The 22037-nt window shown below is 42.4% G+C and overlaps 1 protein-coding gene across 2 annotated transcripts; it reads right to left on the bottom strand.

The window, feature by feature from the left end:
- Positions 1–1054: 1054 nt before the first annotated feature.
- On the bottom strand, positions 1055–21637 carry mxd1 (MAX dimerization protein 1). Of its 2 annotated transcripts, none has more exons than XM_044364762.1 (7): positions 21452–21637; positions 20772–20958; positions 19997–20096; positions 11692–11721; positions 6066–6180; positions 5670–5829; positions 1055–4848 (listed from the first exon to the last, which is right to left on the bottom strand). In XM_044364762.1, the coding sequence occupies exons 2-7, from the start codon at positions 20836–20838 to the stop codon at positions 4652–4654; spliced, it is 669 nt and encodes a 222-aa protein (XP_044220697.1). In that variant the 5' UTR covers positions 20839–20958; positions 21452–21637; the 3' UTR covers positions 1055–4651. The 2 variants fall into 2 exon arrangements, with proteins under 2 accessions (XP_044220697.1, XP_044220696.1); XM_044364761.1 differs by having other exon boundaries at positions 21356–21637.
- Between the last annotated feature and the right edge of the window lie 400 nt (positions 21638–22037).

The following is a 22037-nucleotide window of genomic DNA, read 5'->3' on the forward strand; positions in this document are numbered from 1 at the left end:
TGTAATAATTTGCTCTCCTAACTGAAATTTCAGAAAATTATGCTACAGTCCTGTTTACATAGTTCACTGCTTTTGATTGAACATCACTACAGATGTTGAAACTAACTAAGAACCTAATTTTATGAGCTCAAACTTACAAATATTTTATTGTAACCCAAACCTGAGGTTGTAATATTATAATAATTATGATAATAATTAAAAAGAAAAGATTAGAGGGAAAAAATAGCATTTTTTTCTGCTTTCCCATTCTGTTAAGTGTCTCATGATCTCTTAGATTATCACACTAAGGTTGGAATGCCCTGCAGCAGGCAGCAATTAGTGTTGACCAATTCTGCAATACACGAGAGATCAAATAAACAATCCTATTTATCATATCAGACTGGGGAACCCTGCCTGACTGATTTGTGGTTTGTCAATGCAAGACCACTATCAGCCTGATATATCTGTTTACTTTACAATGGAACACTAGAACCTAAATGTCAGTCGGTTGCAAATGATGGAGAAGAAAAGACCCAGAAAAGAAACTGGGTACATGTGAGCATTTCTACATTTCACCCATTGGAGCTCAGTCCTCAGGCAAGACTACCAGTCCAAAACCTACAGTACACAGATATGATATTGAAGCATGGCAAGGAATTACAGAGCTCTCCATCCATGGTGGGAGAAATCTTTTTCTATGGCTCCCTCCCCCCTCAGCAGTCAAACAGCTCCAGAAGGGACGCAGGATGCTTTTCAAGATGCCCATCCCCCTCTTCCCTCTCCTTCTCTGGCTTTGTGTGTGTTGGTTATAGAGCAGCAGTCAGATGGCTGTGATCATACAAACCTGGGATTTGGCCAGCAGATTACTCTGAACCACACTAAATGACTTGGCGAGGATCAGGCCCCACAGAGGCTTTCTTTCATCAGTTGTGCTAAAACCTCCTCATTGCTGCCTATTCAACCTCCACATGAAGAATATTCACTGTATGAGGAACAAGTGGGCTGGGTTTTCTTGGTAAAAGCCTTCACTTGTTCTTTGTGTCTTGAACCATAAATAAAGACAATGACAAGGTGCTAGGTAGGTAAACAAGGGTTTCAAATGTTTTATTCCTTTAATATCACTGGCAAATATAAATTGCTGCCCCACAATTTCCAAAGGGTTTCCCACATTTGAAGTGATTTCTTTAGAAGACAGTGTCCAAATTCTCCAATTCTTAAAAAGTAAGTGCACAAAACGTTCACCTTTTAAAGTTATTACTCAACAAACAGACACGTGACCTTTCTGAGGAGAAAGGCAGCAGGCGACGACGATGTTCATGGAGCTATGACGCGGTGTGTCTGTGTTGCTGTGTTTGTGTGTGCGTGTATTGTGTAATGCATGAAAGCACCACGCCTGAGACCGTCACAATGAAAAGGAATGACCTTTGTGATACATGTCGATACATCACACACACACACACACACACGCACACTCGTACATATCATTTACGTCTGTTAGGTCTTACATTTGTGTCTGTTTTTAAGGCAATGTTAGCCACTTCGTATGTAGGGACAAAATGTGCAAAAAACCAAATATACACATGAACATGAGATCCCCTGATGCTGAAAACCTGTAGCTTAAACAACTGGTCTGACTGTAGTCTTGTTCTTTGAGAGATTCCACACCTGCTTCTTAAGGCAGATGATGAAAGCACCAGGGTCTTTGTAGAGAGAGAGAGAGAGAGAGAGAGAGAGAGGGAGGGGGGGGGGGTGGAGGGGAGCAATAGTTGCATGTGATTATTGACACACACACTGCTCCCCCCCTCCCACCCCCCCCCACCCCCCCACTTTACACTCCCGCCTCACCTGCACCACGGATGCCAACGCAGCATGTGGAGGAGGGAGTCACGCTTAAAACACACGCACGCATGCAGATTGGCGGAAGACAGACAACAGGCCATGGATGGAGGAAAAAGGAGGAGACAAGAGACTCCTGCAGACAGACATTAATGCTTCGGTTAATACATGAAGTCTTTGTCAAGTGGACTTTTTTTTGCATTTTACTAGTAAACAAATGAACAGAAAACCAGAACAGAGACATTGCCTTACAGTTTGTTTGTTTTTTTTTTAAACCACCCACCCTCTACCACCCCCAAAAAAATTTCTCTCTGAAGACAGTGACGAAACACACACACACTCTCTCTCTCTCTCTCTCTCTCTCTCTCTCTCTCACACACACACACGTACGTGTCGACAGATGGCATTTCAGTGAACACACCTGCCCACTCACACCTACATTTCAATACATTTCCCCTTTAAGTCCCCCTTATAGCATGGCTACACAGTTCCTCTCCGTTTGAAAAGGTTTCAATTTGACAAAAAAAAAGCAGCATTCCACACTCAAAGACTTACATCTATTTTTCTGATTTCGTATTTTTTTTTATTTTTTTTTTTAATTTTTTGGTGTACCATCTTCATGCTTAAGAGATTCGCAAGTGGCGGACACAGGAGCGGGAGGTTCCTTTGGCACTGTGCTGCTATGCTGCAGGATGGAGGACATCTACATTCAAAATAAGCTGCAATCCTCTCTCCCTGACGTGGTTTCCCCACCAAACAATCAGCTATAATCTCGCTGGACGGTGGAAGCCATTTTGTTTGAGGGTCCAGGGCGTGGAGATGCGAAACAGAGCCAGAGAAACCACCAACCCTCAACCTGGCCACCAGCTTCTCTCACTTTTATACTTTTTAATTCACGGTTTTTATAATTTATTCTGTTTTTTTTTTTTTGTCCTGTTATTCGCCCCTCTTAAAAAGGAGCAAGATGGCTTTGAAAACAGCTAAAAATTATCATCAACCACAAAGTAAACAATTCATTTTCTAGGAGCACCGTGCCGAATTCTGAACAGACACAAAGCCTCGAGGCACAAGAGACATTTCTAAATATTCTATGGATTGACTAGGCTGTGCAAACAAACTACACATAGTAAACTCTCAATAAACCTCACAAGAAGAACAAAGGCTATGACTAATTAAATATATTTTTATATTCATCTATATATTTAGTATATCTAATAAATACATTTTTGATAGACATAGAGATCTTTCTGTAGACTATTTACATTAAAAGGAGTACATCTTTGCAGAAACAATAAATAGCTATGAAGGCAAGGCAAAGGAGAGAAAATCTGTGGTTTTAACACTTTGGTGCCTCTCAGGTGTGAACACACAGAAAGATTCGGTGTGTTCTCACTGAAAAGTCAAAGCCAGTCGTTCTGTTTCAGGGTGACTTGACTCGTCTCCAGCTGAGCTCTCCCTTCATAAATAATTGGCAGGAACATCCACTCACAAAAAATAATCATGCTCTCAGTCTCACCTGCCTGTCCTCTCTACATAGTGGAATGTGCTCCAGTCTCTCGACTGCTCTCAGTAGATAGGCTCTTCCCTTCCAGATAATAACCTGGTGAACGGGGCAGTGAAGTAGTGTACAAAAATGAACCAGCACCTGCCAAAATATACCAGCATTCGGCCTGGTGGCTGGTGTTAGAAGTTTCCAAACCTGCTAGTGACCCCTGACGTGACAAACACACACACACACACATATATGATACTAAAAGGATGCTGTAAAAACGCCACCGTCATCAGAGAGAGGCAGAAAACATCGAACCCCACCCGTAACCCTCCCCTATCCCCCGGCCCCTTCACAATCTCATGCTGCATGAGTTTTTTTTTCTTTTGTTTTGTTTTTGTTACTTTTTCCTCTAAATGTCAAGTGTAGACATAAAATTACAGGGTAGTTTGAGAGCCTGCCCACCAAAGCCTAGGTACTTAGGGACGTATTGCTGTCGGCCCCCCGACAGTTTAACACCACTCACAGTCTATTTAGTGTCCACAAACTCTGCTGAACTGCACAGCACAGGCAGGCCACTGACATGTTTTTCAAACACTCACTAGATGACATCATCTGGTGACATTGCTGCAACAGCTGTAGTGGGGGGGGGGGGGGGGCTTTAAGTTTTTAAGAGACAGTGTTTGAAAAAGATGACACAGTTTTGTTTACAAAAGCAATTTTAAGTGCAAAATACCATGCACAGATGGTTGACTGGTGAGCGGGGCGGAGGAAAGACAAGCCCCACATCTGTGTCACACTTTGGGATGATTCTGTCTCACTGGACAGCTAGGAGCAATGGAGGGGTGTGTGTGTATGTGTGAGCATGAATGCGAGTGTGTGTTGTGAAGTAAGGGTGAAATCTCATAAGTGCTTCCCATGGCTCTTGAGGCATAGAAAAAGAGGCAGTGGGATATTGTGTGGTAACATTCTGTGGCTGAAAGTTGTGTTTCTGACGGACGGGACGGAGGGGCAGGTAGGGGTGGAGTGTCTTTCAAATCCCACTCGATTGATTGGTGCGGAGCAGAGCGGGCGACCCCCTAAAGACTGACCGCTGATGATGGGCTGGATGCGGATGGGTGTCTCAGAGGTGCTGCAGTCTGAATGGAAGTCAACGTGGGAACAGGAAGTCCGCAGAGGCCCGGCAGGAGGAGGGGCCTCAGACTTGGTCAGTCCTGGTAGGGAGGAAGGTGAGGAAAGAGGGGTAGTGGGGGAGAGGTCTGAGCAGGACCAGGGCATGGTGACACAATCTTGGGATGGGATTGGATGAGGGGAGGAGGCAGGAGCTGGGTCAGTGACCAGTGCTGTTTATAGGCTGCAGCCCAGCTTCTTGGCCATCTCCTGAGTGTCCTGCAGGCGCAGCAGGCTGGCGCTGGAGTAGCCCTCGTCGCTACAGCTGCTGCGCAGGCTGCCCCGCTCGTCCCCTGAGTCGCTCACACTGCTGGTGCTCCACTCCAGGTCACCCAGCAGGTAGTCCGTCCCCTCCACGTCCACGTCCAGGTCCTCTGTTGGCACCAGAGAAAAAACAATGGAGCAATTAAAATGAGAGATGAGAGCCCTGCGTCGGAGCTGATCCTGGAGCTTTCTAATCAACAGAACTAATCCTTCCTTTCATGAAGTTGTTTTTGTGCAGTAAATACATTTTGTTTTGTCACTACTGCCTTTTGTAAAGCTTCTCCACACCTTTGGGTGCTTAGTCAGGTTCACAACATTGTAAGTACATGCATGCCTAAGCAGTGATGTAGAGGGAAGCACAATAAATCAAAAACCTCCCCACTGACCCCTTTTTAGAGATAGATGCGGCATCAAAATTCTTAAGCATATGGGAAACACCTTTTTCACTGCATTTAGACACATCATCACAGGAGGCGCACATGTTTAATAATAACATCAATAATGGCTGCAGTCCATCTAGGCGCGCAAGTGACACATAAATAAGAGTTTCGATAGTTCAATAAAAACTCTTATCTTTGACGAGGCAAATTCAAAAGATAATTTTATAGCACCTATCCAGATAACTTTTGGCTATAAATCTGCCTCCTGGACTGAGCAGTATCATAAATCCTTCCCATTTTGAATTTCCTGAAAAACAATAAGGGAAGGTTGTCTTTAAAAGAAGACAGCTGTTAACCGCATGATAAATGGGTCTGGGGTTCTTTGAGTCTCTCACCAGATGATGATATCACCTCCAATCTCTGAATAAAAATATTTCAAAAACTTCCAGTCCACTGAGAAGACACAAATGACCACAGAGAGATGTTAATTGTTGCCTCTGCCTATTTCATTTACTAAATTATGAAAAAAGTGAGGATGTGTGTGGGCTCACCTTGGTCAGAGTCGGACTTGTCCGAGGACACGGTGGAGCCGGTGCTGTCCATGCGGGTCCTCTCCACACCCAGCTGCTCCAGACGCCTCCTCAGGTGTCTCTGTTCCCGCTGTAGCTGCTCTAAGGTGTGCTGAGCTCTCCTATCGCTCTCCTCCAACCTCTGCAGGGTTGGAAAAGAAAGAAAGAAAAAAAAAAAACATATGAATGCAGCAGTGTCACTGGATGTTGAAGATGTGTGATCACTGAAAGAGAGAAAGCAACACAAACTTGTTAAAAGAGACAACAAAGACATTTAAGTCACACAATACTAAACGCACTCACCCACCACAGTCAACGGTCAACAAATTGCTCTTTTCGCACTGATAAGGTGAATACCAAACACACACACACACACACCTTGATGTGATCTTTGGCCTTCATCAGCAGGCTGAGGGTGGTGTGCCTGTTAGCATCTGGTCCCAAAGGAACGAGGGATTTCAAGCGCTCTAAACACAGCCGTAGATGCGCCCGTCTGAAGAGAACGAGAAGAAACAGAGAGCAAGAAACTGTCAGACATGATCAGCCTCATCCTCAAAGACACACACACACACAAAAACAAGATTGTCACTTGTTTAGCATCAAAGTACTTTCTTGACCTCGGGAAAAAAATAAATCTTAACTCAAAGTCCACTTAATAGCTTTTTCATCGTTCAACCGCAACTCATGGTGGATGGTGTTGCCATGGAGATGGCTCAGTTGTCATGGTGTGACCGCAGTGTAGAACTTTGGTTACTTGATGAAATCTCAGCCATCCCCATGACAACTCCAACTAATAATGAGGACCATGAGATACTGTAGAAAGCTCAGGGGAATAAATAGTAAGTCGACCTTGAGTGAAACCTCAAATAGATACAGAAAACATAAATATCACCCAAAAATGAAACAGTGAGAGTGATTTAAGACCCTTTTAAAGTAAATGGTAAATAGACTGCATTTATACTGCGTCTTTCTAGTCTTCTGGCCACTGCCAACATTCACCCATTCACACACACAATCATACACTGATGGCAGAGGCTGCCATGCACAGTGCCAACCTGCTCATCAGGAGTTCTACTGCTCATTCACATGAACTCACACACCGATGGTACAGCCTTCAGGAACAATTTGGGGTTCAGTATCTTGTTCAGGGACACTTCGACATGAGGACTGGAGGGGCCGGGGATCGAACCACCGATCTTCCGATTAGTGGATGACCCGCTCTGCCTCCTGAGCCACAGCTGCCCAATGAGGTCAATGAGGCATTTGTATTTTCTCTGTGATATAGTGTATACGTCCTCCTCTGCTTCTGTATCCAAATGCTAGAGTTAAGATTAAGATAAAGGTTCAGCCATGTAAGATTCTATGTGAAATGATGAGACCCCTCTCACGTGTATTTCCACCCAGGAAGTCTACATTGTAACATTGTTACTTGAAGTTGCTACATAGGATATTTCGATGAGCAACAGTCTACAAATCCTTCCATTCTGCACAGTTCATCAAATGATTTTTAAAAGATATTTTTAAATATCACATAGAATACAATTAAATATCGGTTTCATGGTCATAGAGCTCAAAGAATGACAGAAAACCAGAAGGGAAAAAAGACCTACAGTTATTTATTAAAGGATGGTTCACAATTTTTCAAGTCAGTCTTAAAACAGTCAGCTGCCCTTATGAACAGTGAAAGAGGTTTTCCTCACTGTAATCATTTCTCCTGTTCATACTGACTATTAAAATATCCCCTTCAAATGTACTTTCAATGTAAGTGATGGAGGCCAAAATCCAGCTGTATATAACAATAATTTCTAGTAACAGAATTAATACATGTACGTAAAAATAATATATATTTTTGCTAAAATTGACACTTGCCCATTATGAGTGCATGAGCTTCTTTTGCTAACAGTAGTGACAGTGTTGCAGGTCTGCAGGTCTGATGGTGCTGACTGAATCTCAGTGACTGAAATTCAATGCTTTTTTTTCAAGATCTGCAGATACCCTGTGAATTACACAAGATCATCTGAGACATATGCTCAGATCTGAACTCATTATTAATGTCATCTGTCCTATAGCATCTTTACTCCCTCACAGTTAATATTTACATCTTTCGTTTCCTCCTGCATTGCTCTCAGCTGCTCTAAGCTGGCAGCCTTGGTAGTTGCTGAGGTCTGGTGGGTGTTTATGACCACTTGACCCAGCTGTTACACAACGCACACCTCCGGCTCCAGCCTCAGTGGAGTGTGTACGTGTCTGTACGCCTGTGTGAGCCTGAGTGAGTGGGAGTGTGTACGTCAGATGCTTCCTGAGAGTTGAATGTGAACATTTTTTTTTTTTTTTTCGGACAGATGAGGGCTGGATGAGCTGTTGGTTTACTGTCTGCTGCCGGTGAGCCTGATGTGAGCGTCACTGCCGGAACAGAGTTTATTCAAATCGGACACATGGAGAGGGATTTGACTGCGGTTACACACAAATATATTCTCACCCCTTGCCCTTTTGAAAAAACACACACACACACATACTCAAGTGAAGCCCACACGCACATACAAATCAGGATTGCTGAAACCGAGTGCCTGTCTCAGCTGACTCAGTCCAAAGGGCATGCACACTGCCATTACATAACATGGAAATGTCCTCGTCTGTGTTGTTCTGACATAATAAGGGATCAGCAGGGCTAGCTAATGTTTGTTAAACAACGCTGATGAGCAGCAGGCTTGTGAAACAGCGCAAGTCACATGGTATCTGAGCGAGAGAAAACACTACGGGCGTGGCAGCAACACACAGCGCTATTTCAGCAACAAGTTATTCTGGTTCAGTGTGGCTTCAGTGCAGTGTGTCAATAGGTGAGTATATATGTGGAGCTGCAGGCTTGTGTGCTATCAGCCCAAGGCCAGAACATACATTTATGTGCCCTAAATTCTCTTGTGTCCTTTTCTGATGTGCGTGGATTTTGAAGGCACGCGACTAGTCTGAGTTGACACGTTTTTTTATGAAATGAGGTTTAATGCGCTTGTCGAATTTGTTGCATAAAACGCTTGCAACTGTGTCGTTCCTTGCAGCCCAAAACGGTTTCTCCTATGGCAGCCCCTCACCCACTAAAAACTACAACTATGTCAGCAGGGTTCTCTGACCAGCAGCAGTAAATAAATCACCATGCTCTCGCCCTTTGACCCCCCCACAGTAACTGCCCATGCCTGGAAGGAACTTGTGTGGAAGGTGTGGTTGTGGCTGGAGTCATGTTATGTGGACGTAAACATGCACACACGCACGCATGCTCGTGGTCCCGTGTGTCAGTCAGAGGGGAGGGGAGTTTTATAAAATAGTCCTTTGAATGTGTGTGTGAGATTTCACTGAGCCAATATAGCTGGAGGAGGGGGAGGGGGGGGGGGCGGGGGGGGGGGATCTTGCTGCGTTCCTCTGCTCTGGCTTGCTAGCAGTGGGTCGGCATGAGTAATAGACTATCTGCCTGTGATGGCTTTCTATCATCAAGCTACTGCTGTGAGACACTGGCTAAAGGCTACGAATGTTCTCAAGTGTAACACAACGGCGCTACGGTCATAATTTTGACTTACTGCTTGTGTGTTACTTCATTTGGCATGAAGTGCACGCGCTCCTGCACACAGACATGCAGAGGGCTAAATCCCAGGCACAGACCACGGTGACATATATTATTCAGGCTGTCCATTGAGCTGCTGGATTGGATCAACTAGCACAGGCATGGTGGAGGCACTGAGAGGGACGAGGACTCAAGAAGGAAGAAAGACAGACTCATATTCTGACCCAAAATAGTGGAAGCAGGATTTTTGTTTGTGTTCATTACAACCAATAAACAGCCTGGTATCAAAAACTATCTCAGCCAAAAAGGATTGTAGTACAAGTATTAATCATAAAATAGTCGTGCAAAGTCAGTTTCTTCAGTGTTTTGTGTTGTGCATGCTTTCCAAAGCACAGATAGTTTAAAACTACATTAAAATGGTATTTATCTCTTCAAATGCACATTGAGTATCACTATTCATCTATGCTGGCTTACATCACTGAAACTATTTAGTTTTTTGATAATACTAACTCCTCGGCTAGCTTCCAGATAACCCTTACGGTCTTTTTTATTACATGGCTGATTCACACAATCATCTCAAGTCAATAGAAAAAGTAATAATGGATTGAAGAATCCACACAGACAAAAATAGAACATACATTCAGCGCTATAAATGTTGTTGAGACAGCCCGGTTTAAGTTTTCGAAACCAGATCAGCTGCTCCCAGGTGCCAAAGGGCATATTGAGTCACCTGATACAAACATGATACCTCTTTTGTTTTATCAATGTCAGGGGGAGTTTCTGTTAGCACAAACCTATTTTAACACCAAACCAAAAGCTGAATTATATCATTAACATTCAGGCAGGCTCTGTGCTAGTCCGGTGAGGTTACACTTCAAAAAGAGTATTTTGTTCATGATATGGCTCAATTAAAGATCATATTCCTGCATAGGCTCTTAACTCAACTGCAAACACCTTGATAAGGTTCCTGGGCAGCTCTGATATTATCTGGGATGCTGACGCATGTTAACATCTTATCCAGTCGCTGTTGGTTCTCCTACTCTGCAAAGGCACATTGGACTTATAACTGGCTTATTGCAACTAAAGCTTATTTCCATTACTGATTCCTCAATCACTACATTTTTAGTTCATTGTTTATACATGGACAAAATAATAACACTCAACTGTGAGTGGGGCCCCCAGAACAACCCTCACCTTTGGCCTAAAAAGGGCTAGGGTCTATCAAAAGCTGCACAAGGCCAAAGTATATAATCTGACAAGTGCACATGCATAAAAACAATGTGTTTATTTAATCATACATGAACTGAAGAAAAGCCTGTTAGAAAACCCTGATTATGGAAACCAGGTTTCTCATGAAATTTCAATATGATGTTTAAAGTCCCCCTCCGCTCAAAAATATGTTTTTCTTCTTTTCCCTACAGTTGGATGTTTGAGCTTCATTGTGCAGAATGATGTACAATGATGTACAGTACCAGTCAAAGGTTCGGACACATTTTCTCATTCAAGGGAACAGGAAGGTGTGTCCAAACTTTTGACTGGTACTGTATGTGCAGAGTTTGTTTTCACACTCAGAAATTCTCTGAGCTCATTGAAAATCTGATTTAAAGCGGCGGGCCTGCGATCATGATTTGTGACATCACAACTAGTTTGGTGCCAATCCTGGTCCGATATTCAACAACACAAGTGTGATGTAGAAACCTGAAGCCTCTACTGCACATATACTGAGAATGGACTTTACAGTGAAGTAGGAGACATACTTCAACTTCTGAAATGAAACATATTTGCATATTCTTGAATTTTAATGAGGGAGAAGGAGTAGATGCCATTTTAAGGATTTTAACACGGCAATTATACTTTTTTTGTGGAAAAACCATATCAAACACACATTATTGTTCCAAGCAGAGTATTTTTTACATGTCTTAATACATGTCTGGAGGGGATCAAGAAAAAGGATTACTGTGGAAAACTGAGTAACCTGGTGACGTAAGTTCACTAGTCTTTTCTAGGTTTGCCTAGCATTAGGACACAAATAGGAAGACCTTCTGTTTATTAATGGGTTCAGTCTGACAAGAAGTTGAAAGGTCCATAAACCAGCCTATCAGTCTGATTAAGACCTTAACCATAAGCTGCCATCTCTAAGACTGCATGCATGTAAAAATAAAGCTGCCTTTCAACACATTAAATGTATTATTTATATCCAATTAATGTCACCGTCTTTATGGACTTCAGTGTGCATCATCCAGCATCAATTGTGCTTTTATCCACAACTGCTTCCGCTTGTTGTGCAAAATGGATAGAAAAGATTTTGCATGGACAACCCATAATTTACGCACACTTCCATGGTGATGGTGGGGGAGGGACTGGGTGGTGTGAGCTGGTATTCTTAGGGATTGAGGAACAGCACCAACGCACAAATATGCCCAAACACACACACACCGAGATTTTTTTACATACCTGTTCTTTTCCATTTCATTGTGCGTAGACCTGTGGAGATAAAAGAAAACATATGAGCGACTACACATACAGTAATAACAGAGCCACTGATTGAACAGGGGAAGGTTTCCCTTCACTGTGTGTCATCACTGCAGTCCAAGGCCTTACTGCAGGGGAGTGAGAACGAGAGAGAAGGCTGTGTGTGGGTGTTTATGAGCAGTCAGAACAGCTGACAAAATGAGATTCTAGGAAAATGAAGAAAAGGCTGGGTATTCTGATGCCCGGGGCTTCTTCTATGGAGGAATACTGTGCTTTTTAAGGACCACACTCGCACACAGATACGTGATGCAGAGGCCAAGGGTAAACATAGTAACAGTAACCAGAAACAGTAGGCAGGAGCAGGAGTAGACAGGACTATGCCCCCTCATATTGCCTTATTATCCACTGTGCATGTAGCACTGAGCGGGGTGGGGGTGGGGATGAAGGTGAAGGTAAATTGAGTGATGGAGGTGTGCTACTGGGCAGCATGAATCCTGCATTGCAGTGTTAAAGCAGCATCACCCGGAAACACACAGACAGAGAGGATGTAGGAACTGGGTCAAGTGTAGTTTTGGAGGGAATGTGCGAGTCTGGTCTGTGTAAAAAAAAAAGAAAAAAAAAAAAAAGGCTGAGTGTGTGGTGTGGTGTCAGAGTGACAGGAGGCAGAAAAGAAGATCCCCTCTGCATTCCTGAACTCTTCTCTACCTCCACCTGGCCTCCTGATCCCCCCACCCCGGGTTCCAAAATAGCCTCTGCACCTTCAGCTCTGCTTGGCCCGACACTGTCATCATGCCATGATATTCAGGGGCTCACACGCTAACATACACACACACACACACACACATACTCAGTGATTCACCTTCATGTTGTTGCCACATTTGACAACCAGACTACCCAGTCAGTTGCAAGGATTTGTACTCCTACCACATGAGATGAAGTGAAGGGTCTTGTAGTGGAACCTATTTTCCGTTGCGTGGCGTAGTGCCACAGCAATGTACGTGTGTGTGTCTGTGTGTGTGTGTGTGTGTGTGTGTGTGTGTGAGGCACCAGGGGTATCGTCTTTAGGTGCTCTCTATCTCACTTGGCCCCCTCCAGCCAGTGTGCATTCCTGTGCAGGGCAGACAGCCACTGGTGACATAACAGTTGCTGGTAGGGGAATGATCCCACTTATTCAGACTGGATTTCAGGCTCAGACCCCTCTCACCTCCTGTCCTGGTCCAAACACCCTATGCCTCTCTACCAATGCACCCATGACGCGACAAGATACAGCTGATATTAAGTTGTACTGAGTGATGACGAGAATTTCCATTGTGAGCATGGTTTACATTGGATTCCTGGTCTACCAATAACCACGACAACCAGACAGGCTACATCATATTGGCTGATTACACTGGTTAACAATATATGACAATAACTCACCATACCACTAGAATATTACGTTATTTCTACATTCTGAAGCTCTATCTAATCCCCTGCAGAGAGAGAAATATCTTTCTCATCTGCTGAGCAAGGTGACTGCTGAATGTCAAGATCCTGCCGCCGCTTTCATTACTTTTTATTTAATACAAGAGGCGTGCTGATTATCCACCAAAGTGTCTGGAGAGTGTTTTACCTGGCTGCTGGTGATTTCCCACCATTCTGTTCTGTAAACAAAGGCTGGTATGTACTGTAGGTGAGACGACTGGATGGCGTGAAGGAAAAGGTTTAATGAAAATTCTGGTTAATTACAACTTGGGTCCTATTTTGGTAGTTTTGGCCGTCATGCAACACAGGTCCCCGGCCAGAATTGAACATTATATGGTATGCATCTTAACCACTCCACTACCGGACGCTTCTTCCATACAATACTTAAAACTGATCCACTGACCAAATGGTGCCAAGTATGTCCGGATCTTGTTGTTTAGACACATTTCAACAAAAGCACTGCTAACGAAACTCCACCAAGTCGAGGGTATGGAGTTGGAAAGAAGTGAGGTCACCAGACCTCTGTAGCCCACTCTCCTTATCTCTGTCTGAGGCAAATGGCTAGAGGCTACATTAGCCACTACCAGCATAACAAACTTGAATCTCCCACCGAGCTGTCTGTGGTTGACTTGCATTGTAGGGAATGTAGGCGCCAGGTTTTAACAAGAAAGATGAATGCGTGGAATAAAAAGCACGATCAAAACTGCATCAGTTGTGATCTTTTTGTTTTTAAACTGTCCATCATGAGTCCGACAATGTTATAGGAGTGCTTTAGTGCTTTTAAAGTACTCGTTAAAAGTGAAGCAGCAGCAACAGGAAATGTTTGATTTGCATCAGCAGTAACTTAAACAATTAGTAAACAGCAAAATAAGGCTGTTATCTCAAAGTAAGAAAACGCAGCATGTGGCACTTTATTTGGAGATAAAACCAAAAGTGAATACACTTGAAATGTCAATAATGGTTCCTTATCGCACAGGACAACAGTGTGCACACACAAGTACAGTAGGTCAAAGATGAACCAGGGAGTTGGTCTGTAAACTGTGATGGCTGTGTACAACTGACAAGTTATTATTATGTTATGACTTTGGATTTCTCTTCCAAGTAAGCAGGTTTGTGGGTATATTCTTACTTAGAAGTTAGACACTTACTTAGTTATTCTTAGGAATAACTTAGTTATTCCTAAGAATAACTAAGTTATTCCTAAGAATAACTAAGTATGATGATGATGACAAAAGTTACAAAAATAAGACCCATGTTGAATTTTCAGATTTAATCTCCCTTTTCAGAGGGTTCCAAGAAGATACAAAACAGTATAATTACACAATCATTTTTCTGATGAAAAATTGAGAATTGTCACTAATTTTGGGCTGCACATGAACGTCCAGGGGCCTCGCAGATATGGGCGGACGATGACATTTACGTCATGCGGACCAATGCGGACCAACATGGACCCTTGCAGTCAGGCGGATGCAGAAAATATGAATTGGCCTTTAAACCTGGTTGTAGCCTCTCCCTAGACAGCCACATTAGACTGAACAACCACACAGGGCGGTGAGCATGGGAGGACTCCATTTGCCAGCTCACTGTATGATTTCCATAGTGCACTGTAGTTGCACAGTGTGTATGTGTATGTGTAGGGTAGGGGAGGACTCTCTCCATCTATGTAATGGAGGAGCTGGAGCTCTCCACTGCCTGCCAACAGTGGGAACAGAGCAGGAAAGACACAGGGGGGTGGAGGAGGTGAGAGGAGAGAGAAAACGCAAAGAGGGAAAGGGAGCGAGAGATGAGGGGGGAGGGGGGAGTCACTACTACTGACACACATGCACACATATACACTCCCCTCCCCCACTACTCACACATCCATATCATGAAGAAACAACAGGAACTGGAGGGGCTTGTACATCCTGGTTAGAATGACTTCAAATACATGCTCTGCCCTACATTTCACAGAGTCTTAATGGCAACAAAAAAAACTGATCATGCCTGATCAATGAATGATCTGGATGATCTTCACTATAAAAATTCAACCCTTCCCCAGAGTGGAAAATTCAGTCTGTAGTGCTGATCTGCCTATTAATGATCATACCATACATCATCTAGGCTGTGCAGAAACCTTATTAATAACAAGTGTGGCTGTGCTGCCCTTAAATAGTAATGAATAATAGCTGATAAAGTGCTCACAGCTGATGAGGGAGCTGCTGCAGCTTAACATAACCTTGGAGTTAAACAACAGTAAAAGCAACTCACAATGACAAGTATATAAATGGTGGCGAGCCAAAAGCTTTTCAGACTGACAGCATGAGCCTTCAAGTGATTTCATGGCTAGAAACAAAGACAGACCTGCAGCAGCTAGTAGTCCACTTTGACCGTACCAAACTAGTTCACTTCACTGTGCAGGGTCCATCTGAAAATGTTAAAACAAGCTGTGAGAGGGTGCATTCTTGCAGTCCTGCGTCCTTTAGTGTATGAATGGGATATCAGTAGTAGAGCTGCATCAATTAGTTGGTTAGTCAATGACAGAAAATTAATCACCAACTATTTTGTTAATCAATTAATCTTTTTGTCATTTTTTAAGCAAAACTGCCAAAGTAGCTGGTTCCAGCTTCTCAAATGTGAAGATTTATTGGTTTTCTTTGTAGTACATGATGGTAAACTGCATATCTTTGGGTTTTGGACAAAACTAAACACTTGAAGACACACCTTGGGCTGTGTCTGAGATTTTTCACTATTTTCTGACATTTATAGACAAGACGATTAATCAATTAATCGAGAAAATAATCTGATAACTGACAATCAATAATGAAAATAATCGTTAGTTGCCGCCCTAGGCAGCAGTAGCCAAGTTGTTCAGACACTAAGAATTGACACTGTTGTCAAGCCAAACGTCCAAGACTGAACAAAATATCTGAATAATGTCATGTCCTTTGAATAAAAACACTAATGAGGTGAGTGCGGGTAATTATTCAGATTTCTCTTATTAAGTTAGATTTTGACAGTTAGTATCTAAAGTTATTGATTGGGTGTAATGGTCTGTGATTCAGTATCAGGAGTGTGTGTATAGGATGGTATAGAAAACTCAAATGTGTGTAGCAGTCTTGTAACTTCTGGAGATAATACAGCTGGATATACACTCACTTATCATGTGTAACAGTCTATACATAAACCTATTTATATGCCCACACGCCTATTCACATACCTGACCTCATGGGCTCTACTGTATTGTCCACCCTTTAAAACCCACAGATCTAACACTGCAACGCTGCAATAACAGCCCCCTTTAAATGGCCATTTAGCAACTTGAGGCTGGGAAACCGACCAGTTTGTGTGTTCTGTCCTCTCAGTGTGTCTGAAGACAAGTGTTTATACCCGTTTTGAACAACCACATTTAAAGTGGGGGAGTTGGGGGGGGGTTAAAAGCCTGCCATATTAGACACGGTGCACACACTTTAGGACAGTATTTCTTCAAAGACCTTCAATTTTGCACTTGTTTGTACATGTGAAAAGTGAGTTACATGAAAGTATGACAAATAAAAGAAAGAGAGGTTGACCAAGAAGTTTAAAATCCTTCTTACATTCTCACTTCTGCACATATGACCAGTCGTTGCTTGAACCTTGTCTGATTGCCTGTTTCAGAAAGCTTTAAAAATAGCTGGATGAAGCCCCCCCCCCCCCCAATTCTGATCTAAAGAAACTGTAAAGGTAAGGGGTGTCCAATGCTGTTGATGATCCCATTAATATTTAGTTTGAAGCAAACAGAAGCCGTTAGTGCATAAAGGTAATGGTCATAGTGGCCAATCTTTCCATCTCAGACACTACGAATTTGTTGCTGTCAGTGAAAACATTGACAAACCCAACAAGACTAAACTGAATATTTGAGTGACATCAAGTTCCTTTTCCAGAGCACTTTATTCTGTAAATGTATAATGATGATGTAAATGAGGTGAAGGCAGGTAATTATAAATTCTGATTTCTCTTATTAAATCAGTACCAATCACAATTAGCTCGAAATAAAGCTGCTACTTCGCGCTTCATACGGTAGTGGTGTTATTGATATGCATAACAGACTGTCACGGTTCTCAGTTAAAGCCAGATTACATTCCAGTCTGCTTGTTTTCATTAAGAAACGCTATCATTTTAGGTATTCCTCCATCTTTTTCAGCTCAGTTGGAGCACTCTGCTCAAACACGTAAATATCCCACTTGGAATGTGGGTAAACAACAATTGGTTATCCTTAGAACGTAGATTAACTTCTTAAAACGTAATTATATACAGGCTTCTGTGGAACTGAACAAGTTACCAAACAGTATTAGAGAATTTAAACAATTTTAAGAAACAAATATAATTTTACAATTTATATAAACTTGTACACATTTTTATATTGATGTCATCTTTTCATGGACTTTATTGATGGTTGTGTACTTAAATGTATCTGCACTGTTGTAATTATTAATTGTCATTTTGACTGTGCTTGGTTGGTGCACTCTTTGCTTTTATTTTATTTATATTATATGTGGTCATTTTGACCATTTATCGATAGTTGTGTGTTGTTTTTGATTTGGTTGTGTTGTATCAAGATCAGCAGCTTTCTTTTGTCTATTTTTACATTTCTGCATTCGGATGTTGCTTTTATTGTTTTAATGTTTATCTTGATATTACAGCGTGTGGTCTCTGGGAATATTAGCGACTGTTATGGCAGAAGCTGGCAGAAGCTAATGGATGGGGAAAATAAACAAATATACGAAAGAGGAAATGCAGGTATTTTGAAGGTTCAAGACACTGAGATGAAGATTGTATCAGGAGGGTGTATCTACAAGGTGTACTCAAACGTCTGTGTATAGCAGTCTAGTAACTTTAGAGCCACGGTGATTAACGCTGGATATACCTGAGGTTACAGGAGGTAAGAGGCCTACATATAAACCTATTTATACACTTCACCTCAGGTGCTCGATACATCTACCCTTTAATATCCACAGATCTAATGCCAGACACTGCAACAACTACCCTTTCACACAGATGCATGCTCATTTCTACAAGTCAGATTTGCAGAGAACAGAAGACATTCATTCTGGTGGAGGGTAAATGGTGCCCTCATGGTTGGGGCCACTTATCTGGGTTCAACCCAAGTCTAAGGTCAATCTGAATGGGACATGACCTGGCTGCCACTCTGGTACATCATGCAATTAGCTGCATTTATGGTATGCATATTAATTAACTGCCTCAGTGTTTTTGTCAGTTGCCTTTTTTATTCTTTATTTTATAATCCTTCCAATGAAATGGAGACAGGTAATACTGAGTTGTGTCTACTGATGAGGCAGGTGCCCCAGTCTCACTGTTTATCAGAAATATCTATTCTCTATATTGATATGCCAACTTTTCCACCTCAGCCAAGCGTGAACCCTTTTTTTGCAATAATTTATTTGTCTCCATGTGTTAATGCACCTAAAAAAACTGGGAGATAACTATAATGTTTTGCATACCTTCGCCAAAATCTATTTGGTCATATATAATATGGTTCCATCAGTGCTTCGTTCGATCATGCAACTATATCAACCTCTCCAGCAAAACAATAAATGTACTGAGGAGCACAATTGTCTGATAAATAGCGACATTTAGGTGCTGTTTTTTCAGTTTACATCTTGTATGGGCCCTAATTCACTACACGTAAATCACTACAAACAAGTATTATAGTGCACACATATCCTGTTTTAAAAACTGCATATCTAATCTAATCACAGAGTGCACATTGAACTGTGAGGTGTGGATCCAACACCTTCCTCATTTGATTTATACATGGAATTCGGATTACGGACTATGAATGTACACTATGTGTGTGCAGTTGTGTTCCACTGAGGTGACTGGTGCTGTCAGGACATATTCACTCTTCAATGAAATGTCTTCTGCAGTCACCTTGGCTGACCCAGTTTGCCTTACTGAGTGGCCATTCGACTTAAGCCAGACGGATGTTTGCTGCTGTCAGTCACACACTTTAAAGAACACAACAGGAAGTCAAAACATGACCTTAGACAACAAACTCACACACACACACACACACACACACACACAGCTATGGCTCCTCAACCCAGGACCATGTCTGTAGTGTTTGGCACAAATTAACCATCAGGCATACAGGGCATTGGGAACGAAGTGCCAACATTTTCACATGGTGACTGTGACCTCATAAAAAAAATTCTATGAAAAAGGAAAAACCACTACATCCATGTTGTGCACATTAGTGGTATATGTCACACATTATTGCCAAATGATTTTATCTTAACAATTTCAGTCTAAATTGCACAGCAAGTTACTCTATACCCTCCAAATATCTTAATGTGCTATGCAAAGCTGCAGCGTGTCCATGTTGTTGAAACATTACCTGTCAAGCTTTTGATGCTTTACAGACCCTGATGTTGGGAGGAGTACCTCTAAAGGTTTTTTTAGAGAGATATATTTCCTCTCAAACAAATATTTAGGCTTGTAACCATGGGATGATTTTCACACCAGTGTAAGCTCTGTCAGAATACCACAAAATACTGGTGTTACAGACTTTCAAACAGCTCCCCTCAGCTGGGAAGAAATATCTTGATATTTTTAAGAATTATGAAGATTTAAATCAGTATTTAGATACAGAGTTTACATTTATGGAACAGCACCACGACAAACAGCAAATTATAACTGTGACTTGAAAACAAACCCCAAACTAGGGAACAATTAGTTAATCCCAGACTCTGTGGAAACACCTTTGAAACGGTGATATGATGGGCAGAAGTAAAAAAAAAAAAAAAAAAAAGAAAATTCTGGCCATAAAGAGCTGAGTAGCCTTTACCTGCTACTTGTGTTTTTCTTGCTTTTGCTCTTCCTTTTCAAGCTTTCCCTCTCTCGGCTGCTGATGAAGGGTGGCATGGAGGCATAGCCGTGTTCAGCTTCTGCAAGCAAATAAACAACATAGTGGTCACGTGTCCAGATATCTGGCAATGCAAAATATAGCCACAATGAAAAGAAGCCAAACCAGGAATAGGAAGACTGCAAAACGTGCCATATTTGATCTAGATCCCTCAGGAATTCAGTGGGAATGTCTTCGGCTGAAGTGCCAGCATGCAATGAATGGATTTCATGCAGAATTTTTACACAGTATTTTCTCCCCTCAGCCTGGACAATGATGTCATCTTGAACTGGAATAAACCCCACTAGCAAACCACAACAGCAGGAAAGGAGGGGCCTCCATGAAAACAATGTCTCCCTGCACATCTAACTGCATCTGCTGGATATGCATTCATTCTTTTATCATCAAAAATGCAAATGCAAATGTGCGTTTGCACAAATGCAGTATACCCCCCCCCCCCCCAAAAAAAAAGTTTGAATATTGATTTGCACCTATTTCTAGTTGGCGATGCATCCTGCTGTATTGTTGTGCAAAACGCACAACGTTGCTTAATTATATGCATAGCCCGGTTACTTGATGTAAAACAAACACACAACAGGATTCGACATTGCTTTGAAATGACAGGTTTATAAATTAGCTTGATGAGTGGGGGAGGGGGATCTTTGTGATTTTTCACAAATAAAAACAGACCGTAGCAAACAATACAATTATACTTTACCTCGTTCCCTGCGATCAAGGTACTCGGCTGCTTCGATCAACATCTGCACCATTCCGATCGCCGCCATTTTCAACAATAACCCTAATAATAACACTGATAATAAAACAATCCGATGTGGGACTCCGTGGCTGTACGTGTCCGACCACTGGCTCTCCTTCTGACACTCAGGTGGCTCGCTGCTCTGTCACTGGTTAGTTTAGAGGCGAGAGGTAACGCTGAACAGTTACTCCTGCAATGTGTCAAACGGGCTATTTAAAAGTTAAAAGGACAACAACAATAACTGGCTTCTTCTTTAATGACAGTTAAAATGGTTCAGGTGAGGGATTGGCGTTAGCTGGCTAGTTGAGGCTAATAGCTAAGGTTGCTTTGCCCTCTTTAAAAAGCAAACTGTTCGCTAATGTTAGTTTTCCAGGTAATTCTTCGAGAAAAAGCGGCTTGTTGACAAAAAGAAAACGAAGGACTGCCTGACATATAGAAAAAAATAGTTGAGTATTGTTTGGCAAAAAAACAAAAAACAAGTTGGCCGATGTTAGCGTCCGTGACAAATAAAACGATAAAAGTTGTATGTAGTAAAAAATACGAACGTTGGCTGTTCAGTTGTCACAGGCTCGTCTGGAGTGAAATGAATAGAAAAAAACGAGCTAGCTGTCTTAAAAGTTCAACCGACGATGTCATCCAACCTTTTCGGTTTCGGGGCTGTGTGGCTGGTTAGTTTTGTGCTGGTTTATCGCTGATCTCACGCGTGATACGTCTGACTGGAAACGCAGATAGCGACTGACATCAACTGTGAGTGTTTTATCAAACTGCTTCCAAAATACTGGCTTGTTGATCTGGACGACAGCTAACTACCGTACTGTACCACAAAGCTTCTGTGTGCTGGCATATGATTGGGTACTGGACATGACAACGCCAACTTCTATTGGGCCTTCAAGCCGTCAATCATCGCGAGGGGGTCGGTGCTAACTGCAACTCAGGCCCTTGTTCAGCCATTTTGGTTCCACTCCACATTCACACTAGTGTGCTGAGCAGAGCCGCAATGGACGCTGTTTCTGCGCTACAAACGCCTGCGTCGTGATTGGTTCCTTTCAGTTAAACTTGGTAGCCATTGGCCGCAGTGGCCACGAGCTTAAGAGACAACGCCCGCTTCTGACGGGAGACACGCCCCTCTGCCATGCTGCTTCGCGGTGTATGGGAACCATTGGTTCCCGTAGTGTTGTTTGTCTTATTTTGAGATCAGGGATTGGTCAGATTCACATGCTGTCTTAC

The sequence above is a fragment of the Thunnus albacares genome, chromosome 2 (genome assembly GCF_914725855.1).
Source record: "Thunnus albacares chromosome 2, fThuAlb1.1, whole genome shotgun sequence".
NCBI classification, from domain to species: domain Eukaryota; kingdom Metazoa; phylum Chordata; class Actinopteri; order Scombriformes; family Scombridae; genus Thunnus; species Thunnus albacares.